The sequence below is a fragment of the Limulus polyphemus genome, unplaced genomic scaffold (assembly GCF_000517525.1).
Source record: "Limulus polyphemus unplaced genomic scaffold, Limulus_polyphemus-2.1.2 Scaffold2827, whole genome shotgun sequence".
Taxonomy (NCBI): domain Eukaryota; kingdom Metazoa; phylum Arthropoda; class Merostomata; order Xiphosura; family Limulidae; genus Limulus; species Limulus polyphemus.
The window spans coordinates 88,469-109,841 of NW_013668437.1; the positions used below are offsets into that span (position 1 = coordinate 88,469).

A 21,373-nucleotide genomic window follows, 5' to 3' on the forward strand; every position below is an offset into this window, starting at 1 on the left:
AACTTCATAAAAATTGTTTTGGTATTAATAACGGATTTTCCAGAATTCAGCTACGCAGATATCGAAAATAATAATAATATTTTTTCTATGACTTAAGGGTTTTTTTTTCACAAATCGGGAATTAAAATAAACTCTTACTTAGATCAAATTATTATTTCGTTTACCACAATGAATGTTTTTATTATTGTGTTTGTTAACAAAAATATAAACAAACTAAAGAAAAGGGAATCACACTGATGTCCAATGAATATGCAGTCATCTTGATTTTTTTTGTGAAATCTACGTCTTTTAGTCTCAAAACTACGTGTTGTGGTCTTTATTTTATGTATTGCGTTATGACGTTTTGGGAGAAATCTGTACGTGCTGGAGAAAAATGGATATAATTTTTGGATCCAGCGTATACGAATTACTGTAGAACATGTAAAAATGTCAAGACAATAAAACCATAGCAGGACATGTTATTGTATTTAGAATTTCAGTTACTGTAATTCGAGTTCACCCACATTCTATCGGGTCTCATTCTTTCGAAATTTCTCTTACTGTATGATGCATCTATCACACTAAATTGTTCGACTTCAGTCATTATTAATCTACTTAACCCATATATTGAACTTCCCCAATTACGCATAATTGGGGCTACAACTTTCAACAAGAGATAAGCATCACAACAACCGATGGATCGTACTCTAAAAACAGGCTTAAGTATTGAAGAGAGCATCAAGATACTGGCAGTGTGTGTCAGTCGCGACAATTTTGAAATCACTATTAGAAAACTTTTCCCAATGATTTTTTTCAACTGCACAACTATGTTTTAATTTCATAATGCTTTACTACATGACGCTTTATTGCACCTCATATATACAGACCTAGTAACAAATGATCCAAAAAATGAGGAATATTCTAGTAAATACATTTATTTATCAACTCTGGAATGAAATTTATAATCGTAAATATGTTATTTTGAATATTTATCCACTTAAATTCACTTGTATATGTGAATTTCCAACTGCACAAATATTTTTACAGGTGCACAATTTGTGATCAACTGCACACTAGGAAAACCCATGTATTATTGTGATGTAAATGCTGAAGACTGCATTAAGTTTTCACTGAAGTAATGCGCTCATTAACCATTAATTTGTGGTAGTGTATAAAATATGAAATAAAACGTGGAATTTGTTTCCTAATACAAGGTGGCCCAAAATTATCTTTCCTATATTAAAATTTAATAATTAAATACCCGAGGAAATACAACCGTGCAATTTTCAGTATCTTGTAGCCCAACTCAAACAGTTTTTATTGTAATGTTTTGTTTTTTACTGCATGGCAACCATGCAAGAAAAGGTCCAATGCGTCGTTTGGTTTACAGACGTCAGTACGAGAAAGAAGTATGAGGGTATGTATGTTAAGGATATCGTGTATCGCATACCTATAGCAAACATCACGGAACTAAAGACCAGGATAACGGACACCATCGCCACTGTAACTGTGGACATGTTGTAGTGAATGTGGACTGAAATGTAATATTGGCTAGACGTATTGAGAGCCACTATTGGTACACGTAGAAGTCTACTGACATGTCAATAAAAACAGTTTGAGTTGGGCTACAAGACGTTGAAAACTACATAGTTGTATATTCTTAGTTAATTATTAAGTTTTAAAATAGCAAAGATAATATTGGGCCACCCTGTATCACTTTTAAGTCTACTTTCACCACAATTGGCAGCAGGCCAGCCGACTTGTTATGTGTCTGCCAAATCAGTATTGTTTTGGTGTATCTTAAAAACAAAAAAAATATATCATAATGCTTGCATATTGCAGTTTCAACTTGCATTTTGAATAGGATTAATGCAATGTTTAAAAAGAAAAAACAACAACAAAAGATATTGCGAGATATTTAGTGTAAAAGATGTTTTGAAATTTAGTTGTTAAACACATTAATAGAACTATCTATCTATATCTATCTATCTATATATATATATTACGGGAAACAAAACAAATGTCCCTCATATACAAGTTACCAGGCGAAAGTAACGATGACGTGTTAGATGCGATTGGGCAACGCTGTATGCGTACAACTTTAAAACTATACATACGGTATTCATAAAGTTAATTTTAAAGTCGATGAATAATTACGGAATTTGGGCTTAGATTTAGTGAAATACTGACAAAATGAACAAAGTTCAGTGTATGGTGATCGTACTGAATATTTTTCTAACAACCAATTTTTCATAAGGTGCTGGGTGTGGCTCATTAATTAGCGTGTTAGATTAGGGATCAGAATGTCTAAGTTTCGAAGCGCGATATACTCTTGAAAACACTGCGTATTTTATAAAGCGACTTGTAACGGTTACATATATTCTCACTATTCGGTTTACAGAAATGTGTCTGTGGCGAATGCTGCTGGATGGTAGTGTTCTTCCAAGTCACTAGGTCTGAATTAGGTATGGCTATGCCACAACCTTTGAGTTCTTGACCTGACTGTTTAGCCCATGTGATCATAAAGTGCCATTAAGATTGAAAATACCAAAGATCTTGTATTACTTCTAAATATTGGACTTAGCTTGCTGGTTCGCTAGTTCTTGTGAATAGTAGTAAATTGAAATAACTAATCGATGTTAAAATTAAGATAATATTGTGTTATTTAATTCGTAATCTAAAATTTGATTTCTAAATTACGTAAATAAAATTGATAATTACAATTCACCAGCTTAACCTTGTTCACACTATAACAGTTCTTGTTCTTGAAGGTTGGTGATGCATGTAGAGCCCAGACCTCTACTGTGTCGAATCTCAGCTGGCTGGATGAGTCCAAGTACTGAATGAATGGCCTTGTCGGCATTAGATATGGCGGATGTAATGTAGTTGATATATTATTATGTGTTCTTAAAATTCTCTTGTTTTAGGTGACAGTTAGATGAATTCACGAAAACAAATGCTTATGTCAAAGTAATGAAGGTTCTCATCCTGTTTGTAAAATGTTAAATTGAATTTGAACAGAATACCACGACATATGCGAATTCAAATCAACGCTGACCAAAAGTGCAGCTTCCAAGTGAATTAGTGAAAAATTTTAAAAGCTATAGACTTTCAAACCTGTCATGAGATTTGTGTCGTTGTGACGGTCAGTACGGCAGATTTATATAAATTGTTATTGAAGTGGTAAGACAAACAGAAAAAATATCGACTTTGACAGTCAGTTGTACAAAATTATTGTTTAGCTTAACGGTACATTGTTTTTCGTTGTAGTACAACGTTATAGAAAATTACGTTGAAATTATAATCATGTAAACAAAGTTAATTTTCGCAAGAATGAAATCTTTTAATTGATTTTTTTTATATTTATATACTTTTAATTATATACTTGTATTTCACTTCATTAATTCATCTGAGCTTATGAAATGGCATTCGAGAATGATAAAAGATTCACCTATTAGGATATGATTAAGTATATCAACATCCTTAATTGTCAGCTTTAGAAAATGATACACCATTGTGGAAGTAAATAGCTTTATAAAACATTCATTTCCGCAAATAACTGTTATATAACTCCTTTATTGTCGTATTTCCAGGCAGTGTTAGTTTCTTCTCAAGATCGCTCTGCACTTTCTACATTCTATCAGAGTTTAAAAAGCATATACTATCTTCATGCTGTTATACCACGGTGTTTCCTTAGAGATCAATAAGTAATGTTACTGACGTTACTAAACCAAGCATGAAACGGTTACGGAATACCTGCTTGCAGGAGTGAACTTGCGCAGCTGAAGACTTAACCGCTGTGGGTGGGATGACACCAAGGGTGCATGCGTGTAAGAAGACAGTTGGGCAGAGAGAAGGGGAAGAATGTAGGTTGAGTAAACTAAATTCAAATACAATGGCTCCTTCTTGGCAAGAGGAAGGTTTTCAGCACCCTAGGGTTGCGCGATTTTGTTACGTTTGTTGTTACTGTAAATGGAGATAGCGAGGAAATTTCACACCGCAGTTGTTAGAAGAGTACGAGGTTGTGAGCAAGAAATACGTGTATAATGTCATGGAACATTTTCTGAAGTGCTTATAATGGCGGTGTGTTTAAAACTTCTCTGACACATCGACTCGACTTGAATACGTTTAAATAACTGATATTCAGGAAGGAGGTGTAAAACTTACAATTTCATCACACATTACCTTGATAATCATTCTATTAAAGACAAACTACATAATGGATGCTCAGTGAAAAACGTTAAAAATTAAACAAGCGCAAGTTTACTGTGTCATGTTGTCTAAATAATATTGTGTGACAATATATCCATTTGTCTGTTAAAGTGGGATATAATGTCACTATGTTAGCTTGCACGCACGGGATCAGGTATTTTCAAGATCCTGTTTCACAATGAACGAAACTGGTTTTGAGTTTCATGTGTAGTCTTCAAACCGATCAGCTACCTTTCTCATACTACTTACTGATAACGTGTTGGTATTATCATGCTAGCTTATCAAATCTCCTTCACTTGTTTGTGTTTCTCTTTCGTTCTCAATAAATCATACTTAAACGGGTACAGCTATTTGTATTAGAAAGTTGATATACTAGAATTACTTTATAAGGTATGAGCCTTTCATTAATAGGGTTATTCGTGGAAATGCTAACGGGTTAGGAACGATTAAGATATACTTGATAAGCTTTGGTACATGTTTTAATGTTATCAAGCATTGAATGTTTTTTGTTTTTTTTTCTGTTTTAGTTTCAACGATCTGGTAATGTCATGTAACATTACAATTTCAGGATTTATAGTTGAGAGAGTAACCCATATGGATTCAGAGTCCTGAAAGAAACGGCTTGATGAGATGAACTTTTGGTAGCAGCTGATGTCCGATAACTTTGAGGGACATCCAGTATAGTAGGTTTATATCATAAAATCTGCCTTTTTAATAAATTTTAATACTTGAAACATAATTTTTTAAATATTTTCCTGAATGTTAGTTGGGAAATAGAAGCCCTCTTCTTTGATTTTTTTTATAAGCGTGGCCCATGCGATTGTTACCTCTCTAATAGATGCCAATCTGGACGGTTTTTGTTGTAATACTAGTGTTAATTTTGATGATCACTTAAGCTGGTATTTAGACTCGTCAGTCACGTGCCAAGATACATCTTTCACAAATTTTCTTTGTAATTTGCAGATACCTGGAGATAACACTTTTTCATTTTCGTTCGAGATAACGAGATTCGAACAATTCTGTTTTAGACTAATGCTTTCTGCAGATAGAAAGCTTGTTTCGGTTATACTACCATAAACCCGACCCTCAATGAATAGGCAGTGTGTAAATTTTTGTTTTCGTTACTGTATTAATGTTGACCCACCCACCCCACTCTCAGCGATAAGTATTAGAGCTTATAACGCTAAAACTCGTGTTTCACGGATAGCCTATAATGTAGCTTTTATGCTTAACAACAAACACACATAAAGTTAAACTTCTTTCATTTGATTTTGATATTTTCATTTTACTTCCGTTTTTTCTTGTTTCTAAGTTAATAAGACATTGCTTTCTTTGGTTGTCAGCGTTGTCTTCTCTCCGTTTTCTTACGTTAGTTTTTCAAAACTTATTTTAACCAAGCCGTGTAACGTCTTGTTTTGCGGTACTGTGTATCTGTATTCAACAACGTCAAAACTTTTACCTGTAGTGAGAAGATATCAGGAATGTTATAGTGTCAGTTTAGATCAGAAAATGTACTATAGGTCTGCTTGTTAACTAATCTACTACCTAGAATCACTCTATCAATCGTGGAATCGGAGGGGAGGAGAGTAGAAACTGTTCGTATGAGTTGCCGACGGACGTCAAATCTATATATATATATAATAGCCATCTGTCTGTCACGATGTGTATCTTCTGAACGGTTAACCGTAGAAAATGAATTACATTTCTAAATGCTTATTTTTAAGAGTACATCACAGGAGCATTATTAATTTTTGGCTATTCCTAAAATTTCATATCGATATCAACATCAATTCGTCAATCTTTATATGTGCTGAATGGTCATTATGAGAAAAAACAAACAAACAATAATTTAAGAACAAAAATGTTTATTCTTGTGAGGGAATTTCATGAAAAATCGGGAGTTTCTCTGTCGACCGATTGAAAGAAATATTTCTAAGACAGAGGTATGAACGGAAATAAGTCATAAAGAGGAACGTGTTGGAGTATGTATTTGTTGTTGTTCGGTTTTTATTTATTTATTTTTTCATGTGGATATTATATACATGTATGATTTTATTATACCATGTCGAATGAATTTATTTAAATTGAATATCTTCCCTATGTCAGTTCTATTAGAAATTACAACTGTCAAAAGGCACTTACTTAGACAGCGATCTTTTCTTGTGCCCAGTAAAATGAGAAGGAACGGTGGCATCCAGCGAAAAAAATCACCGTAGCTACTTAGTGGACCTGAGTGCTGTAATGTACTGGATGCATCCATTGCATCGAAAACCAAAGATTTTGGCGAATAGCGCATTGTATTCAGTCTCCTTTGCTTAAAAACAAACGCAATGCAATTTTCCTTATTGAAATAACAAAAGACATTTGTAAACAGCTCACTAGACAATCATATGCTCTGATCCAAGGGATTGGGTTGACTGCACGTTATATTTGTTTTTAGAAAAATTACCGATGAATTGTTTCAACGGGTATCTGCTAGTAATAAAAAATATCTTACAAGTGTGAGAAAACCTCTTATGGTGGTCGACGCAGCTGTTTATCGAGTCTATAGAATTCCAGTAATACAGTAGCAGTGTAACACATTGATGTTTACAGTCAATAGTTCAATATGTCAATTGTGCAGAGAAACAAAGATGCAGTTAATGTCGTGCTGAGGTAACCAGGTAGTCGGAATATTAAAATACTGTACTAGCAATAGTTCATATTTAGTCCTTTAGTTCATGTGGTAAAGCGCCTGCATGCGAGTGGTGTAAGTCTCGATCCTTAGGAATGCAAAAGTTGGGCTTCTGTTGAAAACATTCCTTTGACTTTTAAGATTAAGCACGATGTTGAGGGAGCTTGTTTCTGAAAAGTAGAATTGTTTTTGAACTAAGTAATTGTTGTAATAATAAGAGACAGTGAAAAAAAAAATAACTGGAAATATATGAGGATAATTAGAATGTTAAATATATATAGAGAGCGTTTTTGTACAGTGTAAGCAGTGTGTAAATTGTACATTGTTGCCCGATAAAGGTTTTCGGTGAGAAGGCCGAAAGTTGGCAAATAGAACTATTTTAACGTAGAGAAAAGTCCGTGTGAAATTCTCCATATTAATTTATATACGTTACGAGCTTTCAAAAACAGTGTGTAGTGTTTTGAACTATTTTGTGTGTATGCATCAGTAATTTAATTATTGAAATGTTTAATATTCTAATATATATTTAGAAATACTGCACAGGATTCGTCCTCGTGTCTGTCAGTTCTGCCTTTTTTTTTACCTTATAATAATGTTATCCACGTGGCACAAATATCCATGGTTCGCAGATTTAAAACATTGCACATGAGGCTACAGTATTCTAGACATGTGCAAGACATATACGTGTGTGTAGCATAATAAAGTAAAAGGAACGATAAAGGATTGTAATTAATGTGACATACATAATTTAACAAATATTCAACTATCACTATTTGCATATGGAATAAAAAAAATAAACTATAAAGTATAAATATATTGTTATCGTTTAACCATGTTGATGAGAATACTTTGTTTTTTATATTTTATTCTCGCTCATTCAAGTCAATTCACAATTTTAGCATTTTTTCTATGTACTTTTAACTCAAAACAGATTTTTCGGATTACATGACAGACCGCATTACATCAGTCACCTTGGTTAACGGCTGATGAAAATAAAGGTTAATTAAAATCCTGTTGTTGACAAACATCGTTAGAAAAATTCACTACTTAAGTATCAGTAGGCCTGCAGAGAAAAGGAACCTGTAATAGCATTCAACAAAATCGTAACTCTCGTAATTATAACTCTCTGTTATTGAAATATTTATCAAGACTGCAATATTAATGGCAACATAAACACACTTTGAAAGAAAAACAAATACTTGTTATTGTAATAAATGTAGTTGTGTGTGTGTATATATACATAACTAGTTTGAGTTTTAAGAGTCCCAGCCTCTTTAATATATCTTGCCGCTTCTCACAGTACGACAGTTAATTATTTGAAAGACGTTAGATATAATTATTCTTACAATTAATCTTTCATCAGATAAAGCTTTTCTAGTTTCAGTTTAATGAGTTCCGTAGAAGAAATATTTATAAAAATTACACAGTTAAGTGTATACGATTTTACACGCCCTTGGGCAGGAATTCCTCATTTTAAGGAAATCGTCTCGTTTTAGCTTTCCACAATCGGTGGGGTCGAGCCTTTCAAGATTGCTGTGTACGCCCTTAGTTTGTGAACGCGCTGAATCTATTTTTTTAAAGTTTGAATTATTATAAGTTTCTGATAATGGAAATAATCTTATTTAATGTTTTTATTTGTTTCTTGTTGTTGTTTTTTCTTAGGGGGGTTACACGTTTGACGTGAACTTCTTTAACGTTCGGTAATCGTAGGAGACTGTTTTGTTGTTTGTTTTTACTTGCAAATGAAGCTTCGAAAATTTTTATTTAACTTATAGCGTGCAGAATAAATGTTTTATGTTTGTCAGTAAAAAACCCTATAATGGAGTAGTATTTAAATGTTTGGGACTTAAGTGATAGCTCATCTTGCCTTATAACTTGTGTTTATTTAAATACGGTGTTAATTCAAACACTAAATAAAATTTATGCGGAAATATTCTTCATCACATATACGTTGTGTGACGAGAATATTTTAAGGCATTGGGACACGTGTTATTGATAATAATAACAATAATTGTGCACTTTGCTCGTCCATTACGCAAATACATTGACCTCACTGTCAGCATTGCTATACATCATTTCCTGATAAGCCAGTGTATAGCACACGTTTCAAGTAGCAATGGTATGATCAAGTTACCGATTGTGTGAAGAAGAAAAAATACAAGTTCTGTGAGGTTACTTTGTTATTGTCTTGAACTTTTAAACTGAATGCAAGATTGAAAATAAATATGTAAATGATTCCGTTTTATTGTTTATTACTATATGAGATTTTTAGAAATCAATTTAAACCCTGGAGATCAAGATCAAGAGTTCAATATCTAGCTTTGAGTCTTTGAAGAATAAAGGAATATGTGCATTTAACTTTGACTAAATTTAGTAATATGTATGTAAAAATCAGATTAAAAAAGTCTGGTCAACAAACCTCATTTCAGCCATTATTAAGTTCCCTTTGTTCCTAGTGAGCTTTCATTTATGAGTGTGTTATGTCAGTCAACTCTATAGCTCCAGATAGCGGTACAATTAATTTTTTCAAGTCGTAACCGTGTGTATAAAAATAGATACAGAGATGGTTGAGCACATTCCCCTGTCAAGTAACTACAATACTTGCGTCATCTGATAGAGAATCTAGCCCAGAATAATTTGAAAATTTTTTCATTTCTCGATTTTTTCTGAAGAAAATAGTTGTTTCTAGAACACCTTCTCTGGGTATTGCCAGTTTCATCTAAAAAGTACCAACTTTATTATGTTTAAATATTTTTAAAGGAAATAATGTTTAAGAAAAAAAAGGGAAGTCAGAAAAAAGTAAAAGCAAACAAGTATAAATAGTTTTAATTAAATTTAAATATTAAATCATATAAATAAATGTTTACTATTTTTATCAAAAGATTGTACAGTATTGTTAAAAACTGTTTATGCACAAATTGCTTGTGGATCTTTGACTTCGTTGGTCACAGGGTCCCAAATAATTAAACTTTATGGTTTGCACAGGCCTGGAAAACACCTTGGATTTTATCAAATTAACTTTTGTTCTGGACTTTTAGCAAAATGTATCCTTGAAATCCATTAAATGGGCATCAAACAATTCAGAAGTTCTTATTTTCTTTGCCTTGTTTGTTTTTTACGAAAACAAACATTGCTAGGATAAATTAACATGGCGACACCGGTTGTCATCCAGAATACTTTTTATCGCCATATCAGTGGTAAGAAACATGTGTTAATTCTGGAATTAAAAGAGGGTTAGAATGTGATTTTATTTATCGTATGTAGTTATATATGGTAATCATATGAAATAACCATCACAACTACTACTTGAAAAATCATAAAAAAGTCCTGGAAAAACCATTGAAAGAATTCCAGAGGTCTGTGTATAGACCATGTAAATACGAGTCAAACAAAAATACCACTAATATTATAATTAATCCGACTATTACTACTGGGGTTATATATGTACTTAACATAGTGTTCTTGCTCAGTTTTTTAATATCTGTAACAGTCAAAAACAAAAATTAATCAATTTTTTCCATCTAGTGAACTGTATAAAAAGTCTGTAATTTAAGGGTTAACGAACTACAGGGTTAGTAATCTTGTGATTTTAAACTTTTATGAGTCATCTGCATTTTTAATGTACAACTTGTAAAATTGAATAGTTTAACGTGTGTTACAATTAAGTTCTAACTTAGACATAAAGTACGATAAAAGTTTTCATCTTGGGCAAGAATTAGACGATAAATTATGTCGTTGGCATAAACTTGGAAGATCTTAGGACATTTTCGACAAAATCGCACACAATCCTATTTTCTAAAATAACTTTGGAAAAGAAAAATAATTGGTTCCAGATAATTATTTGTCTTTATAAGTGTTTATTTAAATTTTCTATCTTACGTTCTTCTTACACTTGATACACTTATAAAAGCCGAGAAACATTTGTACATTGCTAAAACCACCAATCATCATGATGTTTTGTTGGAAAATATCCAAGTCGCCATCACTATTAACATTTCTGATGTAATAGATTTGAGACATAGGTTTTCAACTTTTATATAAGGAGTAGAGTCCATATTGTTTACTTTCATAAGTGTAATAAAATGTAACAGAAGAAAAACAAAAATCCAATCGCTGTTCGGAAAGAACTCTGGTTTTCAAATTTCTTCGGGTATTGTGATGTATGTTCCTTACCATACATGGTTTCTTGGTATCATGAATGTATATACTTATATAACTATAAATAACTAATTTAGGTTATAGAATGATATTAATTCTAAACTGTACAGGTAACGTTTTCTTATTTTATCGAAATTTTAAGTGTCAGTTTGTACATTGTTTTTGTTATGAATATTAAACTTGAAATTTTATGCATTTATAGAGAAGATTTTAGAGTAAATATTTTTCATTGTATGTTCTATCTCTCTCATTGTTTAGAAGGCAGTTCCAATACCCATATGCAGCTTTTGTCGGGGGACGGCGGAAAGCAACAGGGAAGGGGTTTCTGAAGAACTAATTTCGTGTGCCGATTGTGGTAATAGCGGTAAGCTGACAGTACCAAAATGGATGCTATTATTTGTATAAATTTTGTGTAGATAAATGTTTCTTTAATCAGTCCATCTGATAATGTATTGTTCATTCACGGATCGTTCAACGAGGACAAACTTTCCTTGTGTAGTGAACTCTTAGTCATGCTCCGATTGATATTTATTCTAAATACGAATATTGTGTTCGTTGATTGAAAAAGGAAGAAGAAAAATAAAATAAACATTCCACTGATAGGTTACAAAACAACCTGTAAATGTTTAATCACTAATTCTTTTTCTTCGTTTTTGTTTTCAGCTAAGTCATATTTATTTAAATTGATCTACTGTTTTGATGTTTGTGTTTAAACTTTTAAAATCGTCAAGATCTTCTTAATTTCATATTCTTAAATATCTCAAAATCAGTATAATATGCTACTACTATATTCTTGAGTGTGTAACTTACCGTTTCTTTAATTAAAAGGCTGTTATACAGTGTTATGACCTATATAAAAACGTAGTTAAATTTCTGATTGTTGCAGTTTACACAGTTTATCAACTTCAGGGGCTGTATGTTCAACATATGCAAACTAATTTTTTACATTTATTTCTTTTACTGTTCAAAAATTTTGTATTTTAGTGGAAAATAGAAATGAAATATATCAAAGAACGACATTTATAGTGTTAATGATGTAATAGTTTACTATATATATATAAAGTTTGGGTACTATTAAAACAAATGTAGTACACGAATAGTTTATTTTTTATTGCGAATATATGTCTTTTTAAGTCTCCCAGCGATGTTGATTTAATATAATTATCAAATAGTATTTGTGGAATGCATGTTCGTTATGTATTTGAATAAATATGTTACAGAAGACTTAGTTAAAAGATTAATAATTAATTAAGTCAGAAAACTTAAACAGTTATTTAAAATCGACATTGTTACACGTATCATCTTGAGGGTTAATAATGACTCCGTAGAACAAGGGGCGACTGTGTCGTTGCATTTACAGAATACTTGGGTGGTCGGTTTCTTTAGCAGAGCCTTAGTGAGTGAACAACTAGAATTTTCGTTAACGCGTTACCTGATACAATTAACTTTCGAGACTCCCTTGAATTCCGAGAATTTCCATGTAACTAATAGATACAATTATGAAAACGAATTAGTTAGTCTCAGAATTGTTTGTTTTTTCGTAATCGAAGTTTTAAACGTTCTGTTCTTTCAGGAAGGGAAATGACAATGGCTTTATTACTTCCATCATCCAACCAGTATGAAATAGCTTATTTTGAATGTTTGGTAGAAAATAATGAAACTTATTTGTACATTATACATCATTTATATTAATATAAAATAATAATTTACTGCTAGAAAACAGTAGCGTTATTTTTGTAAGTACCTGTCAAAGGTATGAAAACGTGCTTTGACATTCGTCGTCGAAAAAACAAATATGCCTTGTAGCTAAGAGAACATTACCTCGTTTGCCTAGTGTGTTTGTGATAATTACAGGAAGTGGTTGCATTGTTAAGTTTTCCCTGATCGTAAGTACAGTAGGGTGAGTGAGTGTTTTGAAAGTTGAAGAAAGATCGTGAAGTCCATCGCCCGAGGTGTTGTAAGGGTGGGGACCCGCGCTAGGTGGTACGGTTATATAAACTCGTGTCTTGTCTACTTGGCTTCGCTCGCTAGCAGGGGACGCGCCAAGGGCAACAGCAGTTAGCGCTCACGTCATGGTTTGTGATCTCCATTTGAGAAGGTTTCAGCCCATTATTACCCGTGGATGTTTGGAGGGGTGAGGGGGTTCAATTTGTTAAAGTTCGCCGAATATTTCCCTTCCTGCCCCCATATGTATATTGATTAATAAATGAATACACTATATAAGTACACTCTAATTATTCAGTGTAAAACCGCATCTTAAATAATAAAGATGTAAACAAATATTTGTTTTTAAATAAATTTGTATAATTCAAAGCTGCTTTTACAAGATAGTGATTTCAATCTTTATTACAATGTTTGACTCTAAGTGATCTTAATTATAAAATTAATTTTTAGTTGAACTGTAACTCTTTATTTAAAAATTAAAATTTGTAAGAGGATGAAACAGTGTTATGAAAACAGATAAAACTGAAAGATTTATCTGTTTATAGGTTGTCACCTGTAATTATAAGCAGTTTATGTTACTTATGAAGGTCAAGATTAGAAAGATTGTACCTGTTAGGGAGTGGTAAATTGTTCTCAGGGCGGGTCGGGAGAATCTCAATATTTGCCCTTCCAGAAACGTGATTCCTCAATTTTTCAGCACAGAAAGATGACACACCCTTTAGTTCTGAAAAGTAACCCCTGTAAAAATGAAAGTAATTAAGAATTACATTACATACTGAAGCATATTCAATTAATTTATAAAGATATATTTCATACCATTTATCCTGCCAATGTGAATGTTTTTGGTACTGATAATACTATACACAAAAATGTCTTACAATATACAACTAAAATAAATATTCATTTGCCCTTTAAAACTTCAAAAAATAATAAACTCTATCACACCATGAACACCTATCGACATTAACACCTAAACATATCACACACCATGAAATGAAGCCATGAATAATTAAGAGGTATGTTAATTTTGCATATGATCTATAAATAAACTATATTGAAAATTATTTCATGAACATAGAAAACAAGTAATATTTATATCAATTATGGTAATACTTGTACTGAAACAAAGTATCACAGTCTGAAAAATTACTGTGCTGGAAAAAGAATTTGACAGTGTAAAAGTTTGCATGAAGAAAATATGGAAAAATATAAATTTCACTCTAAATTAAACCACTAATAAAAAGTACTTTCCAGGTTTATTTTCAATGGATCATAGCACATACCTGCAAGTAGGTTCAGGAATATTTTATATGTTTAAGCTGTTTTATGCACATCAATTTGAAATAAAAATTTGTATAATATAATCAGGAGCCTTGAAATATTCTTTCTTATGCTACAAGTTGAAGTCAAATGTCACAGAAATCCTGTATTGGATATTCATAATATGGAGATTAATATTGTGTTTATTTTTTATATCCTGAAACCCCTTTTTTTTATGATGCACAGAAATAATGGATGCTCCATTACAGAATTGTAGAATTAATTTCTAAGGAGGAGCTCTTAATGAAACTAATTAGTAGTATGTGTGAATTTTATTTTGTGATTGTTGTCCATAAGTATGAATTTATGTTGCATATTATTTCAAGTTGTTTTTTCTGCTCAGTTTCAGTTTGTTTTTTTTTTACTTTGTTTCAGGACATCCTAATTGTCTGAAATATTCTCCAGAACTAACAGCACGTGTACAGAACACCAGATGGCAGTGTATTGAATGTAAAACATGTAAAGTTTGTGGTAGCAGAAACCAAGCAGTAAGTGAAAAATATGTTTCCTTAGGAATACTAATCTTATTGAATTTGTTCATACATCTAGGAAACTAAGATTTAGATGTTAATGTCCAGTATTTTATTTTGTGTGTATTTGGTTCATTATTATTGAATTCTGTAATTTTTTTGTTTTTGTAATGGTAATAATATTTTTAGCAAATTATCAAACAAAACTTTTGTCCTGTATATGATAAATATTACTGTGTATTACATCTTAAGAAGGTTTGAGAACTGTATTTACCAGTTACAAACAAAATCTGAGAGATGAATATGTCTTTTTGAAATAGAAAATAGTTTCTTTTGCATAGTTTTGTAATAACAGTGCTAAGATTTAATTGTTTTAGAGTATACAGTTTTTCACTCTTCAACTCACAGGACAGATCTTTGTGAAGAGCAATATTTTACATATTCACTTAGACCTCTTATCTAAAACATTGATTTTTTTTAGTTTTGTATACCTATAAAGACACTTTGTCATCAGACTGTTAGATAACTGAAACCTTTGGCAGTCATTTGATGTGTTGATCCTGGTACTAAACCCTGGATTCACCTGGTACAGTAATACAAAATAATTACATTTTAATTTATGATTGTGTCTTTAGGTAACATTCATCATATCCCTACTATTGCAGGAACAAATTCATTGTAAATTGTAAATATAATCTTTAAGGACCAAACTGATTGTGAAAAAACTAATTTAAGCTTGTTTAATTGTTCCATTGGTTGAATAGCAAGTAAAATTCAATAAAGATCAAAACTGTGAGAGACTAATTAACATATTTCTCTGTCTGATTATTTGCAGATTATTTTTGTTGGTAATGATACATAACTTTTTATTTTAATTAGGAAGACTTGTTGTTTTGTGATTCTTGTGACCAAGGCTTTCACATGGGATGTTTGAAACCTCCCTTAGTAAAAATGCCAAAAGGTATTTCTGTGTTTTGTAATGTTTTATGAAATATTTTTTTTTACTCTTATCTACATTACTTTTTTAAACCTTCATGTAAGATCTAATGTACTAGAAATAATTAGACATATTTTCTGAGAGCAGTATGAATTAAAATTTTATATTCGATAAATGTTTGAAGAAAGTTTTAATGAGCTTAATTTTAGAGAATGTATTTCTTATAAAAAGAAAATTAGCATTTTCTTGATGGAAAGTAAGTCATGTGACAACAAACAAGGGGTGAGCTAGAGAATGGATAGTTAGTGTAATAGCTAGGTATTGATATCCTGTGGTTTGAGCTACCAGTGTATCTGTTAAGTATATGTCTTATAAAGCTATGTTTTCATATAAAGTTTTCTTTTTTTGGTCAGGATCTTGGAGCTGTGAGCTTTGTGTAGAAGAGCTTCACTCTAAGAAGAGAAGGGGACGATTGTTAATCAATGAAGTGGCAGCTAATGTGAAGCAGCGGTACAAAAAACAAAGCAGTAGTAAGATTAAAGCACAAAAGTCAGTGCATGGGTAGGTACAATTACACTTTCTGGTTCTTAATTATAAAATGTTTACGTAAGTAAAAACGTTTGGTTTATAGGAATGAACAATGATTTATGATTTGTCGGGATTTTTACTATGTTTATATTTTTTGTTTAAAATTGGTCTCATAACATTATCTGGTAAGAAACAAAATTATTAATACCATTCAAATGGAAGATAATTGTAAATATGTTACAAAAAATTTTAATAAATTATTCAAAGAAATAGGTACTGGAAAGTTTTGCATTAAAATACTTTATATTTGAAACTGATATGTTAAACAACTTTGAATTTATAGGTTTTTTGAAGTATTCATATAAAATTCTTTGTACCAACCATACTGTTTTACATCCATTTATAAAGTTTAAAGTTTTTCAACTTTATCATTTTTATTTCAGTTATTTTATAGTTTCTAAATACATGTTTTACTCTTAACAGATGAAATTTTGAAATAAGTTTTTGCAATATCACAAATTCACAACAGCTGAATTCCTGTATTGTTAAAGAAATGAGAAGTGTTTATTTATTGCAATTTTCTGTGATGAGAAATAGATAATCTGTGTAATGTCAATCAGTTTTTGAAATTAAACAAAAGTATGGTTCTTATCAACTTAAAACTTTTTCTAAATAATGAAAGCATTTAAAGTATCTAACCACCATCAACAAATTATTATACTCTAAAAATATAAAGAATAAACAGAATTATTATTGCAACTAAAAGTGGGATAATTTTTTTCCTACTGTTGTATATGATTAACACAAAACTAATGATTTTAATGCCAAAAATACAAAGTATGAACCTTTAGGAGTGTTTCTGTATTAACATAACATTCATAGAACCATTTTTAGTTCTGATTAATTTTAATGTATTTTGAATATTTTACACCAAAAGAATATTAAATGATAGTATTTATGTTTAAATTGAAATTGATTTAGCAGAATGCTTGAAAAAGTATATTTACTTAAGAAGTAATTTATATGGGTAATTGTTTAAAAAGTTGCTTCAGTATAAAACCACAGTTTATCTTATAATTGGTGAAATTAACCATGTGCTTGTAATTTTATTATTATATTTAGAGATTGTTTTTGTTTGGCTTTTTTATGTAAGTTTCATAGTTCTTTTTTCAGTTTTCATTCATCTGAGTATGTTGTTTTTACATAATTAAACTCACTACAAAAGCTTAGCACATTAATTATTTTAGACTGAAGCTTCTGAAACTAAAGTAAATGAAATAATGTGAAAATAACTAAGAAAAAGATATCAAGAGTCTATATATTGTGGAAATATGTTAGGTTATATTTTGACAGATTTAGATGGCTGTAATTTTTAATGAATTATTAACATTGAATTAAAAAATATCAACTTTGCTTTAACTGTGATGAAACTCTCAAAGGTAAAAATAAATATTTAGTTAAACTACCAATTCAAGAATAAGTGCTTGTAACTGTTTTGTTTTGTATTGAAATACACACACTTGTCTTTTTATAGGTCTTACTGTGACTGAGCAATAATCATGTTTGTATGACTAAAAAAATTTAAATAAATGTCATTGTTTTTAGGACTTGCCTCTCTTCAGACTGTGATTTACAAAGATCTTCAAGTGAAAAGCCTATTAATGTCAAAAGGTAAAAAAATATATACACAGTACTTAAAAGCAATATACTGTAGTAAGAAGTGGATATCATAATACTTGTTTTTACTTGATTTAAAATTGATTTGTTTTAGTTGACTCTTTTATTCTCAGTGCAGTAAGCATAATGTCATGTTGTTACTTCTCACTTCATACTGTCCAGTTTTTAGCTTAACCAACTATGCTAGGCTATATCTTAAGGTTTCATATGTCTTGCCAAGCTTCATTAAGGTCGTTTATTTGTACTGAATTTGAACGATAAGTAGTTACACATTTGTTTGCATGTGATGACGATTGAAGTTTGGTTTTAGCTTCTTTCTACTTAATTTTTTTTTTTAAATCGTAATGGTCCAAAGGGACTACTGTTACAACAACACTCTGGACAGTGGTCAAAATAACATATTTTTGGTATCTTACATTTCCTAAATCTACTGATCAGACATGATAATAGTTTGGGCACTTAGAGTTCAATGGCTACATTTTTATGTTCCTTTTATTTTATCATTTTTTAATTTACAAATAATAAACTTTTTTTTAGACAGTTTAAAGCAGTAAGTGCATTTCTAGGCAAGAAATTGCTGTTTTTCTTTCCAGCTTATATTTATTAAAGATGAATATATTAAAGATAAAATGTTTTATATTTCTTGTAGGATCAGGCAGACATAATTTATTTTATAAAGCTGTGAATACAAGTTGTTTCTACTTTGATTGATTTTCATGACTTATCTCATAATAATCAGCAAACTTTTTCCCAGGAAGTTAGAAAAAAAAATTGCTTCAACTTTGCTTTTTTTTTTCAAGAAAAATTTTAAATTCTAAAAGTTGCATTAGAAAAAAAAACCTGAAAGTAATTGCAAAAGAATGGGGAACTTGATTTTTAAAAAAAGAAAAATTATGAAATGCACATTTTTTTTGATCATTTGATTTAGGAAAGGAAAATGCATTTGTATTATCAGAAGGCATAGTCTAAGATGGTTTTTAGTGGTATGAATTTGTGTGAATGTGTGTGGAGGATAATGGTAATTCGATATGTAATTCATCATTGTTTTATAGTGCTGATTCAATTGCCTATTAACAATAAATGTATTCAATAGTTTGTAAGCTATTTAAGCTATATATATGTATGTATATTAATATCTATGGCCACTGAAATAATTCAACGGGTAGTCAGTGCCTTATTAAGACTGAAGGCTAAAGATATTTTTGATTTAAGAGTATTTTTTCTCCTGAGCTAAACTTCTAGCTACAATATTGTCATCTGAATGATGTTTTTTTTTAAACTTTCTGTTCTTGTAACATTGTATGAGTTTGTTATATGTTGTTTTTAAAAGAAAAAACAAAGAAATGCTTAAAATGTAATAAGACAGAGTGTTGGCTTATTTACATAGGAATCAGTCAGTGAGCCAGCTGTCAGGACAAAGACAAGTAAGAAGGACAAAGAAAAGAATGACATTAAAGACAAGCCAATTTCAAGAACATATGGTAGTTGTACCATCATCAATTTCACAGTTTCATAATTGTACTGGTGAAGAAGCTTTAGATAGTAAGATTGAGTTGCTAGAAGAGCAGTCACAAGCTATGATTCCTGGTCTGTTTGAATCATTTTCACTCTCAAGTAAGCCCAAAGGGCTGATTGATGGGCTAACAAAGTTTTTCACTCCAACTAATAAACGTAAATCTCGAGTTGCTATAAGCTCCATGGCAACACCATTTACTGCAGTTGTACCTGATTCAAGACAAGAAATAAATGGTCATCTAGAATCCTCTGAAAAAGTCCAGCATACTGATGAGGCAAGTGTGGAATCCAAACAAGTGATTATTACCGAAAGAGAGTGTACTCTCAGTGTTACAGAACTACCTTGCACTCTTCAAACTCCTATTGTTAGTAATTCAACTTTGTTCTTGAAATCAAATTATTCATCTTCATCTAGTAGTACATCTACGTATTCACATACAACATCTTCTCTTGAGACTTCCTCTATGACTGCTTCAAGTACTGGGCAGCTAAAAGGTTTATTTGATGGTCTTTCACATCTCTATACAACTAGTGATACTCGCAAGCGAGGCATGAAAATTGACAGGTATGCTCCACCAAAAAGAAGGCGTAAAAATCTGCTACATAATGGAAAGGAATCTCAGGAACTGTCTATCACTTCAAAAGAGAAAAGTCTAGATATAGAAAACTCTGAAGAAAATATCGAAGTGCAAGACTCTACCCAAACTCAGAAGACTTCCAGAGAGTCTGCTGACCTTCATGAATCACCAACAACAGTAGCACTAACCACACAGTCTTTGAACAGGACCCCATCATCCCCTGTGTTTTCTGATGCTATAAATCATAATTGTATAGGAGTAACATATTCACAGACAGTGGTGACATCTGCATTATCTTCAACACAAGATAATAAAACATCTTCATCTTTATCATGTTCAGCTTCTCAAAATGATCAGTCTTTGAAACTATCTAAATTTGTCAGTTCTCCTCAGTCAGATTCAGGAGTATGTGATTCATCATCACCATCATCATCAAAAAGAAAGAAAAATAGTAAATTTTCAAGTAAGTTTATTATGAATGAACATTTTTTAAATTAAAAATAGTAAAATAAGGATACACTGCAATCTGTTATGGCAGTTGTTCAGAGCTAATTTTTTCTTGATGTAGCATCAGCTATATGTTTGAGAAACAAACTTTCGTAGTAATTATTAATAAAAATGTATTCCATTGCTCTTGAAATCTTTTACTTTAATTGATATAAGTTATATATTTGTTAGATGCAGACTTAAAATTGTTAATATCTCAAGTATTTGAATTTAAAGCTTGGTACAGTTAACAGCTCAAACATTTGTAATATATATATATAAGCCTCAGCTTGACCTAAGAAATATGGATTTTTTTAGTACTGTTTAAAAATGTCAAATATGTATAAATTCTATTATTATTGTCAGAACATAAGTATTTGAAAATCCTCACTTAAGCAGTGCTAAAAGGCCTTTTTGGCATAAGAATTACCGATTTAAATGATACTAAAATCTAACCTTATTTAGGTAGTGCTTGTGGTCTTTAGTAGGTGTATGTTATTTTTGGTATTTTATAAACATATTTATATTTATGTACGTTTTTGTTCTATGTATAAAGAGAAAACTTTTAATCATTTTCAGTAATTGTTCCAGAATCTAGCTTTTAATAAGTAAGATACTTGAATTACTGTGCTAAGGATTTCTTCAGTTAGTGATGAGTCATTATCAATCATACTAACTTTCTACATCATTATTTCACTATTTCATTGAGCTTGTAGTGATAAATGTGGTTGCTTAATATTATTTTCTGAGAAACATATAATTTACCATATTGTGTTGAAAACATTCAAACAGATAACTCAAGATTATGACTAACCTGAAAAATTACGTTTTTGAGATTAAACTGTTAAAATATAACTGCTTTGTATTTAAGCAATGTCAATGAATCAAACCAAAG

The 21,373-nt window shown here is 30.9% G+C and overlaps 1 protein-coding gene across 4 annotated transcripts in view; it reads left to right on the plus strand.

Moving 5' to 3' along the window:
- The window catches only part of LOC106468005 (histone acetyltransferase KAT6A-like), a 100,216-nt gene that overhangs the window by 38,965 nt on the left and 39,878 nt on the right, over nucleotides 1-21,373 (plus strand). For 3 of the 4 annotated variants that reach the window (XM_013928400.2, XM_022396280.1, XM_022396282.1), the window contains 6 exons: nucleotides 11,282-11,387; nucleotides 14,663-14,775; nucleotides 15,637-15,718; nucleotides 16,108-16,255; nucleotides 17,828-17,893; nucleotides 19,287-20,455. In XM_013928400.2, coding sequence (XP_013783854.1) covers nucleotides 11,282-11,387; nucleotides 14,663-14,775; nucleotides 15,637-15,718; nucleotides 16,108-16,255; nucleotides 17,828-17,893; nucleotides 19,287-20,455 — 1,684 coding nt within the window. Of the gene's footprint in view, nucleotides 1-4,766; nucleotides 4,875-11,281; nucleotides 11,388-14,662; nucleotides 14,776-15,636; nucleotides 15,719-16,107; nucleotides 16,256-17,827; nucleotides 17,894-19,286; nucleotides 20,456-21,373 lie in introns of those variants that run through there. The other variant, XM_022396281.1, reaches the window with a different exon arrangement.